Source organism: Schistosoma mansoni, chromosome W (assembly GCF_000237925.1).
Source record: "Schistosoma mansoni strain Puerto Rico chromosome W, complete genome".
NCBI classification, from domain to species: Eukaryota; Metazoa; Platyhelminthes; class Trematoda; order Strigeidida; family Schistosomatidae; genus Schistosoma; species Schistosoma mansoni.
Window position 1 is genome coordinate 27,713,576 of NC_031502.1, and position 12,447 is coordinate 27,726,022.

Below are 12,447 nucleotides of genomic sequence, written 5' to 3' on the forward strand. Positions count from 1 at the left end.
AGTTGAATGGAGTATACTGGTGGGTGACCTATACTCCTCAACGAGGGGTAACAAGCGTAAGCGAGTAAGTGATAATTGCTTTGCTGATAAAAAAGTATGTAGACCCCAGTTTGAACCAGTTATCCTGTGGTAAAAAAAATGAAATTATGTTAACGAATTGAGCCGATTTCATCATCCTAAGGTGAACAGAGAGATGCAGTCCCATTATAACCAGTGACCAATAATTGGTTCATACGCCATTTGTTCCCTCCGGATCCTGGAGCCCATGTGCACCAATGGTTTGGAATCAGGGTTTTCCGATTCCCCTAGGTGGACTCGCCTTGTCCACCGGCCCGGTTAAAGCGCCGGACATTCGCTTTTCGTCCTCTGAACTTCGTAAACAACACCTCCACCAGGAGAAGGCAGTGGGTAGGACTTCCCTGGCAGAGGCTGTATACTCGTGGCCGTGTGAGAGCGTTTCGAGATAGAGGGTGGCCCCTTCCCACTCTTGACCTCACCAGGGTATTTGGGGCCCAGTATCTTGGAGGAACAAATGGTGTATGGACCAAACGTTGGTCACCGGCTATCATGGGACTGTATCTCCTTACGCTGCTCCACTGGCTTGTGGATTAGATCTTCAGGTGAAAGGCTCCGCGTGTGGCCCTCTAAGAAAACCACCTGCTTCAGTCTGGGCAACACAGCCCTCACGCAAATCTCATGAGATGACAATTACTTCATGGAATACTATGCTTGCTCGAATCAGAATTCAAACATTTCTCATTCACTTGACAACACTTTATTTTTTTAATACTACGTCACTTATCTTCCTCCATTCTCACTTCATGTACTCCCATTTTTCAACTTATGCAGCAGCTGGCCGATGGTGAAAACTCTGTTCTATCTAAACGATCTTCAGTCACTGTATGGTCGAAAGTGAATGCTTCTACTGAATCAGTCTTTCTGAAACCACGTACACAATTCAAACTGGCTCCCTTCAACGTTCGCACACTAATCAAGATCGAACAGATAGAGCTGGTTATGTCTTTAGAAAGTCTTAACATCGACGTTTGTTATCTATCCGAGACCCGTATTTAAAACTCTAGTGATGTACTGCAAATTCGCTCTCATTCTGTTGCTTCAAAAGGTTTATTTTACGTGCGTTTATCCGGGGACACTGTGACATCGTCTGGCCGATGGAGACTTGTTGGTCGCAGGACAGATAACGGGGACCACCTACTGCAACTGTGAACAGACTACAATCTGTTTCTGGCTAGCACTAACTTTCGGCACAGTCATCGCCGATGTGCCACCTGGCGTCCTCCCTCTGTATCTCAATCCTGGAGTCAGACTAATCATATCGCGATCAGCTACCGCTGGCGTTGTTGCTTACAAGACTGCCGCTCCTTTGTGAGTACCTATCTGGACTCTGATCATTCCCTGGTCTGAGCCAATCTTACCTTACTTTTCAGTGGCCAACGAATTGGTCGTCATAAACAGATTGATGTCAGCAAATTGTTTGCAACTTCTGTTGCAAGTAAGTATCGACCCGAGCTAGCTTCTAGGCTAGCTACCATACCACCGAAAAGTATAGATGAGTATTGGTTGCAACTTCATGACGCCATGAAAATGGCGAGTAAAGCCGCTTGCGGCTTCGCGAAACGTCCCGCTTATATGCACTGGGTTTCTCCAGGCTCCTTACAACTCATCGAAGCCCCTCAGTCTACTCCGGGTGACCGTGAGTTTGACCACAAAAGAAGGCTGTTACACAATGAAATTAGGCAAAGCTTGGTAGTCGGAGCGTGCCGATGAGTTGGAAGCAGCAGATGCATCTGGTAACTGCCATAAGCTCTTCCAGCTCATCCGACCCACTGACAGCAAGAAGTCTGGTGTGAGTGAAACAATATGTGAGGATGACGGGATGTCAATCACTAACATCCATTGACGTCTTGGAAGATGGGCAGAGTTTTTTGAAAGGCAGTAGCTCCGGAAACAACTGTTCTGCCCCCCATGGCCGATGACGACTGATTCACCGAATGAGGCGGAAGCTGGCAAGGAACTCCAACTCTTGAAACGCTACAAATCAACAAGCCCAGATGACTTACCTCCGGCTCGTTTTAAAGATGATGGTGACTTTCTGGCTAAGGAAATGACAACCTTGTTTACAAAGGTCTGGAAGCTAGAGGGTGTTCCAACGTCATGGAATGACTCGATAGTTGTCCCTGTCTTTAAAAAGGATTCACGTCGTCCCTGTAACAACTATCGGGGGATAGGTCTACTTTCAATTGCGTCCAAACTATTGGCTTCTGTCATACTTCGTAGATTGTTTAAAACCGGAGAAAGATTCACGCGCGAGAAGCAGGCTAGTTATCGCTCTGGTCAAAGATGTATTGATCATATCTTCACCCTCCGCCAAATGTTAGAACACTGTCATACTTATCACAAGCCAACAATCGTAGTGTTTCTTGACAACAGGACTGCCTTCGATTCGTTGGACAGGACTGTTCTCCGGGATTGTCTATTGAAGAAGAGTGTGTCTGAGAAGTTTATTAACATCTTGAGAGCCCTATATACTAACACCTCAGACAGAGTGAGGGCATACAAACGCCTTTCTTCATTGTTCCATTCAAGCAGTGGGATTAGACATGGGTTGCCCAATCTCACTATTCCCCTTCAACTTTGCTCTGATAGATATAAGTAATGGCGGTGTGGATTTGTTGCCTGAAGAAAGACTTCTCGACCCTGAGTATATGGATGATATCGTCTTACTGTGCGATAATACATAAGTCATGCAATCCGGAACTAACCAGTTGGTAATTAGTACCCGTAGGTATGGTATCTGCTTTTCACCTTCGAAGTGCAAAGTACTTCTACAAGATCGGCAGGATTCTAATCCTGTGATTACCCTGGGTGGTGAGCAGATTGAAGTGGTCGAGAAGTTCGTGTATCTGGATAGCTGCATAAGTGCTGGTAGTAACGTGAGTGATGAGATTGATTCACGTATAGTGAAAGCCAGAGCGGCTTATGCCAATATGGATCATCTTTGGCGCCTTCGTAAGGTTAGTCTAGCTGTAAAAGGTCGGATCCATAACGCGTCGGTGAAAGTTTCGTTCTACGCTTGTGAAATCTGTTCTCTCCGAGTTCAGGATGTTAGACGACTCTCTGTGTTTGATCATCGTTGCCTCCGAAGGATTTCTGACATCTAGTGGCAACACCATGTTAGTAATGTGGAGATTTGGCATCGTGTGTTTGGGCACAGCGACGATAATTCAATTTGTGCCACTATCTTGAAACATCGACTTCAATGGCTTGGACATGTTCTACGAATGTTGTCCCAGAGAATTCTACATCGTGCATTATTTGCCAACGCTGGGACTGGTTGGAAAAACCGGAGAGGTGGTCAGTTTTTGACATGGTATCGTGGTATAAAACAAATGTGTATAGAACTGGCTTCTGTTGGTCCTTCCCGACTCCCTGGCTGGGGTCCGAGATATAGTGCAACACAGTGGTTAAAGACGTTATCAGATATGGCTCAGAATAGAAGCCAGTGGCGATCCTGTTGTAACTTTCTTTTACTTTCTTCATAAAGAGTGGTTATAACTTCCTTAACTGAAAGAGTTCTTTTGGTTGTACGTATCTGTGCATCTTACCCTCTTTTTCTCTTCTCATTCTCATTGTTTTGTGTATCGCATTTATATCTTGTGCCCCCTTGTACCAATATTTATGTGTTCAAATAAATACGTATATAAATCAGGATACTGGAGCCTATGTGCACCACTATTTTGGAATCAGGGTTTTACAACTCCCCGGAGCGGATCTTCCACCGACCCGATTAAGACGCCGGATATTCGCTTTCCGTCCACCCAATTTTGTAAACAACACCCATGCCGCGAGAAGGCAGTGAGCAGGACTTTCCTGGCGGTGGTTGTATGCACGTGGTCATGATTCTCCACACTCGGCCGTACCAAGAAAATTTACAAGGTTAACTATTACAGGAACCAAAAGATCATAACATGCTATTAAACCAGTCACAATTAACTTCAAAGTAGCAGCTGTTAAAGCCTTATGAGTCTTATGGTCATTCGTGAGGCTTTAGAAAACTCGAGAACATATCTCGAAAAAAATACGATGAACATCAGACAGTATTTGTAGTGAGGCTCCAAACACTGGTCTCAGAAGCGATAAGGGGCTGAAGCATCAGAACTTATCTCCATTTTATTACTGCAGGTTAAGAAGTGAACCCATATGGGTTTTTTGTGTAGTGAAAGGTGATCCAGTAATGCTGCCAAATGCTTCTTTCATTTAGGACTAATGAGAGAAAACATTGCCAAAACTTCGACACTAAGATTTAGATCATGTTCAGGGATTTTCTTATCGGGCTGAGACTACCTGTCGGAAACCTTTGATTATATTTATAACGCAAGGTGTGGTGATAAATTTGCGAGCATAATAAGGATTCAAATCTCCTCTTTATTCATGAGGTCGGCCCCCAAATGCGAGTATAGGAAAAAACTACGAGCTCAGTGTACAAAACAGTCTAAATTTCTGGGAAAATCAGTTTGTTATTATGGTCAGAAAGGTTTAGTACAAATTTGTATGCGTATTATCTATAAGCAAATCCATTCTATTTTGTTTGCAACCCACCTTACAAAGCCGTTAACTACTTGACTAAACTGATTTGTAAAAATGCACTTTTGGTCTTTCGAAAACCAATCCAAGTTGAACGGATTTATGAAAACTTAACTGCAGTATTGCTACTTGAATATACTAATCCACTTTAAGTAATATTGTCGCAGCTAAATACTACATACATTCATATGTTTGACTTTCAGCAGAAGGGAAAGCGAAATTAGATTCTAATAGTGGGTACTACGTCACATACTTAACATACCAGACGAGTAGCGTCAAGCGAAAATATATTGCCACGATTAGTTGCCAATCCAATGTTCAATGTTGATATGTCAAGCTAGTGTAAACCAAATGATTTCTTTATCACAAGCTTTTACAAACCAGTTGATTTCTTCGCTCTCGATTCTTGTTGTTTCGGTAGAGATCCTGACAGTTGATAATGTTTAATGGGTGGTAGTTTCGCTTCTTGGCTGCACTAATTTTGGTCAATTTAGTGGGTCCTTATGGATTCGTATTTTCTTAACTCGAGTTAGTTTGTATGTCTCAGAACAGTAGATCTTTTCAATACCAGAAGCTATCACATTGTCAGGTGGGACGTTCGTTAGTTACAGTTTGAATAAGAATAAGGTGATAATTTGAGTGCTAAGGTAAGACTGTAACAGTAAATAAATCTCATACATAAATACTTCTGTAACTCCTCGACAGTGATGTTGACCTCACTAGTCCTACAGGAAACATCCAGATGAAGAAGCTCAGTCACACATCTTCACCAGATCACGAGTGGGTACTCTGTGCTACACACACTCCGGAATTTTCGGCCAGCTTAGACTAAACGGTTCCCGACATATCGATATCTTTCCAAATATATCTCCGGAATCCTTTATTTTTGACGTTTGATTTGAGTGGCTTGGTATAATTTGGTTACAAAGATGTTGCGTGTAAAGGCGTTGGCAAACTCTGAATACTTGTGACGTTTTTAGTGATCAGACCGACGTGATATGGTATACCAAACAATAACGTGTGAGGCTGTTCGCTGTAGGAGCATCATATATCATCATTTTGTTTCACACATAGTGGTATTGTTTCCATATTTTCTGATGCATTTCCCTTGCCCATTGCTATACTTATCTTCATTATGACGGAATAGAAACCTAAGTTATTTAAGGTTAGGACTCTTTCGCCTCCTACCTTTCACCTAATGTCATTCTGGCCCGATAATATAGAAGCCTGGTTCTGGTACGCAGGATGAGCATGGTATGACAGACACACGTACACAACTCCTTAAAGTAGTGAAGGCACTCTCGAGTGATTTTAACAGATACGTCACAGCTAGTATGTTTATTAGTGATGTTTCAGTACCTTACGAAACTTTAAAAAAGGTTACTATTTGACGTGAAACACTAACCGACTGACAATGGTTGGACAGCCTTCTCCACATCGAGCTGTAATATGGCTCAGTAACACAAATGTTGCTGCGTATGTAAGAACTTGTTGCTCAACGAACCTTTGATGAGGGCCTAATCAGACAGCTCTTCCTGTCTAAGCTTTGGCGGTGTGTGCAGACAGTCATTGTCTCATTTCAAAACAACTCTGTAGAAGGACAGGTTGCATAAACTGACTAGATTATTGAGATCACCAGAATCTGTCTCCAGACCACGGAGGGCAGATAATCCTGACTGGTGTTGGTACCGCGATAAGTATGGTACGTTCTCTGGACATTGTATGAAACTCCCCAGATTCCCGATCTTCAAACACTCCGACACAAAGAACTCTACCAGAAACTTCCCGGCCGTCACACGTGAACAGCAACTGTAGCCGGCGGACACAGCTGTCTGTTGAACATCGCCCATGTGATGACGAAAGTTCACCATCTCTTTGATACTGACTCAGAAGTAAGCGTTCTTCCCTCAAAATCTAACAACCGTCTGCATGAACCGGTCTTCACCTTCGAAGTGGCCCCGTACGGTAGGCGATATTTTTAACCTAACATGTGCTTACGCAAACCCATTCACTGGATTTCCGTTGTTTCAGATGTTTGTATGTCAATCATTGGTATAGGCCTGGCACAAAACTATATTGACACACGCAAACAGAAGTCTCGGTTTGGAAAGGACAGGAGGCTTGATGGCCAGACAATGATGGTCTCTCACTTGATCCAACTTTCTTATTAAAGAGTCGACGGATGGTGATGCGATTAAGTGTTGAGGTAATGAACTCCACTCGTTGATGATTCGATGGGAACGTCGATAGTCAGCTGACATGTGATTTGTTACGGACTTGTAAACGTTTTTGCATTGCCCTCGGAAACTCCCTGTTTCGGAAGACAAGAAAAGTGCAAATTTATCACTAATTAATTTAAAAACTGTAATCAAGTCAACTCTAGTTCTTCGGTATGACAATGGGGATAGGTTTTGTTTAGTCAGTCGAACATCATACGGGAACTTCGCTATTCCGGGAATCAGCTTAGATGCTGTTCTCTGAATCTTTTTCAGATGCTCGTTGTCTTTTCTAAGCGGGGGCTAGCCGCTTTTTACTCAATACACAAGTTTAGGACGCGCGAACACTATATACATAATCAAAAAGGTTTTAGCGTCTTCATGACTAAAGGCCCTACGTATTGACCGTAGAGTTCTAAAACTTTTGGCAGCCATTGCACGGCAGTGTCCAATAGTTTTCAGGTATTGGCTAAAGATGACTCCTAAGTCACGTCTGTATGTAACTTTTGATCTTTAGGAGAGCACCAGCTTTCAAGAGCCACTAATAAGTTAGTGAGACAGGAATAACCTATTCTTACGCCATACTGCTACTCCGAAAGGACCCGGTTTCCATCAAGACAGTTCCTTCCGAATAATCTCTCCTAAAATTTTAACAACCATGCTGGTTAGGCTAACGAGTCGATAGTTCTCAGGTTTATGTTTCGTACGTTTTTTGAAGACAGGACGTACTATGGTGTTCTTCCAATGTTTTAGTAATCGCCCCTGGGTTACGGATAGATAAAAACATGTACTTAAGGGGTTCGCAACGAAGTTAACTAGTTCCTTTAGTAAATTCGGACCCAGTTCATCGGGTCCTGTGGACTTACTTATATCGAGTTTATTTAGCAGACCAAAGACATCGAGTTTTTTAATGATCATATTGTTCAGTTTATGTGTGTGAGAGATTTGTATGAACTGATGGGAAGGGTGTAAACATGGCTAAAGTGGTTTGAGAATACTTAAGCCTTACCGTAGTTGTCCTCCACTAATGTTGAAGGGTTGCTGTCTCCCCATAATGGTGGAGTATTTCCTCTTCTTTTAGTCCTTTGGTTTATGTACGAATACAAGCGTTCAAGGCATTCTATAGATTTCCTAACAACTCCTTTTTTTTAGACTCACGGAGGGTCGAGGCACAAGTATATCGAGTTTCTCGGTATTATGCTTTTGTCGCATCAGTCCCCAGTAACCTGAATCTTTCTCAAATTTTTCTCCTCTTACGGAGAAGGGTGCGGAACACCCTACTGAACCATGGTGGAGAGTTTCTCGGCCCCCTTGGTATAGTCCGAGTGGTGTGGGGTGCAGTAAACTTTAAGTACAAATTTCGAAATACATCTCAAGCTGTTTCAGTTGGGGACTCTGGCTCTATTGTCTAATCTACTGACGATGCTGAACGTATAATATCATGTATATTTGCTTTCCAGTTGTTAGGTATAGGCTGAACTGACGCGTACTCATTTTTGACAACCATATGGAAGTCAAAGATTAGAGCTGGATGATCATTTTTACCTAGGGTTGGCATAAAATCGAGGTTCGTAACGTCATCCTCACAATGGGTCAGCATAAGTTCTATTGAGGATGATTCAGAGTCCCGGTTGTATCTAGTCTCTTCTCTCACATGTTGTTTTAGGGCACATGTGATAACCGCATCAACTAGTTCCTGCTCCAGGAAATTTTCTGACAATTCAGTTCTCAGATTACTCCAGCCTACCATGGGTGTAATAAAGTCTCCTAGGATTAGACATCGACCATCTCATGACCAAGTATTGAGACTCTCTAGCAATACCTCATTTACTTCACAGCTTGGACTGAGGTAGACCAAACCAATTAGCAGCTCTTGTCCCTTACGTCTCAAGCAGCAATTAACTAATTCACACGTCACATTCTCATGGGATACACTGTCAATAATGGTAAGTAGGATAGTATTCCTAACAAATAGAGCTACTTCCCCTCCCCTACACTTCTGGATTCTGTCAACTCTTACCAACGTAAAACCTCCAAAAGCAAGTTCCATACTATCTATAGGTTAAGTCAGCCAAGTTTCTGTCACTGCGATTATATCTGGCTTCGTAGAGTCAATCTGTACACCTAGTTATGACCGCATTTTTGAGCAAGCTTCGGAAATTTGTGTGACAGATTGGAAGCCTATTTAAATGGCTTCGGGCTGCACCCATAGTGGCTTCGGCATCATTCTCTGTCAAAGCATCATGGATGAAAGTTTACAACGTGTACGTCCTTTTCGCCAGCATCTAACCTAAGTTTTAGTTCTTTCCGGCTCTTCGTCTTTTAACATGGTGTGCGAGCGGCAAGTCTTTATGTACTAAAACCCTTGACCCCTTTAGTCTATGTTTATTCTGTAATATTAAGTTCCGTTCATTAGGAGGTTTAAATAATACATTAAGCAGACTGGTTTGATTCTGTTTCGAGTTCATTTGGCTACCTAGTCCTTACACCTTTGGCAAGGTGACTCCGGAGATATCCTGAGGTATATGCTGATTCAGTGGCTGTTTTGTCAACCCAATATCATGCTCAAAACGAGTTTTCGGCTCTGAGCTTTCAATGTCCTTGATTCTATAAAAGATAACTGACCTGTGGGGAGTAGTGTAACGTCGTGTACTATATTACACCTACATAGTTTATTCTAGTTTCTGGACAAGCCAATTCACCTATAATGTTATGAGTCATATTTTGATCTTGTTAATTATTCGCTTATTGACCTTGACTATATTGCCATACACATTGTGGGATCTCGGAAGACTATCGACGACTTGGACAGTCAGGTTGTTTTTCCTACTAGAAACAGATCTAGCATTGCTATTAGGATTTTGAGGCGTTTCCTGCCAGATACTATTTAAAGGACGGTGGATAGAGGAAACTTCCTTTCTCGAGTTTTTATTTAGAACAGGCCTCTTTGAAGTCGGTCTTTCCTCCTTTGATCGGTGTGATTCAGCTGCTACCGAGCTTATTCGGGGCGGCTTCACATCAATTTGTGTTTCGACAGAGGGAGTACTGTCCTATGTGTCCTGATCTCGTTTGCTAATACACTTATAGGCAGCATTTAGCATTGAAATGACCCCGATTAGCGAGCTGTTTGCTTCCGAGCAGCATTGCTGACAAAACCACACGCAACCATTTTAACTAAGCCTTTTGAAAGCTACGGGTGTTCAATTCACGCGAACTTCGTGGTGTCATCCTTTTCACTCGTCATACTGTATATCACTTACCACAATGTATCAACAGCTCGGGAGTCGGCAATTGCTTCTCATGCACTGTCCAGCAATCAAACAGAGGTTTTCAGAACGAAAACAGATGCAATAATACCCAGAAACAAAATTGATTTATGACCGAAAAGGTGGAAAAATGTAAATTGTTCGGATCAAAAGTGTTAACAAATACAGTAGAAACAAAGTACTCAAAAGTACGGATGGTAAACTGCTTTGGAAACAGAAACGATACTCTTTGAGGATACTTTAATTGAAATAAATTCAAGTTAAGCGTAAACGGTAGTCTTGATACGCAATAAACGATCAAAAGAACAAAGTTCACTCAGCGAGGAAAAATTCCACTATCCTTTTTAAATAGCTCGTTTGCTCTGACCCAAGGTAGTATATTATTTTTGTGGCCTGAACCTGTCTGTATAAGAGATTTGATATTAGTCTGCTAAGAGAATGAGAAAAGGGTTCAAAATCCTTTACGCAAAGCACTCATTAGTCATTGGAAATGTTTCGAACAAACCTGAATCGCTCAACTTCTTGCACATTTTTAAGTGTTGACCTTGACTCGAATCTACGGTATGTGATGTCTCTTAGATTTCTTTTTGGCTCAGTGAGACTAAAACATCTTTGGATGTTAGTCTTAGCATATGTTATCTCGTTTGTTGTGGTGGATCATCACAGCTTCTCACTGATACCAGTTTGGGCTTTACATTTAAAGGCTAATAGACATGCTCCAATTGAATCGGATGGGAATTCTAACAGTTTGTTTAGCACAATTATCGATTACTCATCATATAATTGGAGCATATACTTGTCAATTGCTATTCCTAAATCAAATGGTAGTTCTTTGTACGATTTGGCAGCTTTCCAACTCCCTATGTTAAAGTCTCTTGAGCTTTCTGTTATGGATCCTTATCGTAAAATAACCAATTTTCTAAATTTTCAAAAAATCCAGTCAATCAGTTTTAATCGGGAACCGATCAGGCTGAAATCTCTTTTTTATAAGGAGAGTTTGGTAGGTTTTAGTTTGTTGTTTGTTATGTACTTTTTGAGTTTAGATTTATGTGGTTGTAGAATGTCGCAAAATCAGCTCTCAAGTGAACTCTTATGTTTTGTATGAAATTGCTGTGTATGGTAATCAGCTCAATGAAATATGGAGGAGAGCTTTATACCAAGTTTTACTGGATGAGGTTGATGTAAACTTCAAATCAGTCCCTATCTCCTTATCATTTGATTTAACATGTGGTTTGGTTTATCCTAGAGTTTGTGGGGTGATCTTTGTCGGTTTCCCGACAAACAAGTAAGTTTGATAGGTTAACTATGTGTTCATGTGAGAAATGGTAGGTATCACCGAATGGCCGGAATTTCCCCCTTTTTTTAATTCTACTGAACTGTCCAGAAATTTACAAAATGATCGTTTGAGTGCATCATTGCGAAACAAAATAGGATGTTCAAAGTTCTTGGGTTTTGACGTTCTAAACAGTAATGGTATCTGGGTAGTTATTGTCCAACTGCGACAAAAGTTCCTTGTGGATTCATCGATTGTATAAACATGGTTATGTTACTCACAATCAGGACTGCATTATTAGGGAAAGAATCTAGTTTTCGGAACCCCTGGAGAAGGTGTTAGTGTTACTTAGGGTAGTAAAGTTAGGATCTATCAAACTCTAACTGAATATTCAAGACTTCATCCACACCTGGTTGTAGGGCATCATGTCAATTGTTTATCTGTAGTAACTAACTAACTCAGTCAGCGACAACGTAAGACCAGGCACATATATACACCGGTCCAAGTTGCCATATCTCATTAGCACAACAAGATGAACACCGAATTCATAGTAGTTAATTTAATGGTGATAATATATAAAAGAAAGGTTGTATATAAGGATATAGTACAGGAAGTAAGATATGAGGCAATTTTAATCTCGTAGTTTAAGGGAAGACAAAGAGTGTATACGCCTGCGCCATTGTGATCGATTCTGAGCCATGTCACCCAGTCTTCAAAAATTGGTTACGATAGTCGCGCGGACCCCAACCGAGTAGTCTGCATCTACCAACACGGCTCAGACTAGAAGTTAGTGACTTCAAGCTCTGATGCCATGTTTTGGTTTTGCCGCCCCTAACTCTCTTCCTACCATCGCCAATACTAGTCAGCATAGTGAGTCGTGGTAATCGGTGTCCAGGAATACGTAACACGTGGCCCAACCATCTCAGTCGCTGAAGATTTGCAACTTCATCAACTGATTTACCATCATTCCCTAATACCCTGTGTCTAACCTCACTATTACTTGCGTGGTAATCCCAGCAGATGCGAGCAATATTTCTCAAGTATCTGTGGTCAAATACTAGTAACTTACAAGTATCGTCTACTCTTA

At 41.7% G+C, this 12,447-nt stretch overlaps 1 protein-coding gene across 1 annotated transcript in view; it reads left to right on the forward strand.

The window, feature by feature from the left end:
* The window catches only part of Smp_170100 (hypothetical protein), a 43,397-nt gene that overhangs the window by 15,188 nt on the left and 15,762 nt on the right, over positions 1 to 12,447 (forward strand). Inside the window, exons 8-9 of the mRNA XM_018789210.1 lie at positions 10,791 to 11,087; positions 11,131 to 11,372. Of these exons, the coding sequence (XP_018654676.1) occupies positions 10,791 to 11,087; positions 11,131 to 11,372 (539 nt within the window). The remainder of the gene's footprint in view (positions 1 to 10,790; positions 11,088 to 11,130; positions 11,373 to 12,447) is intronic.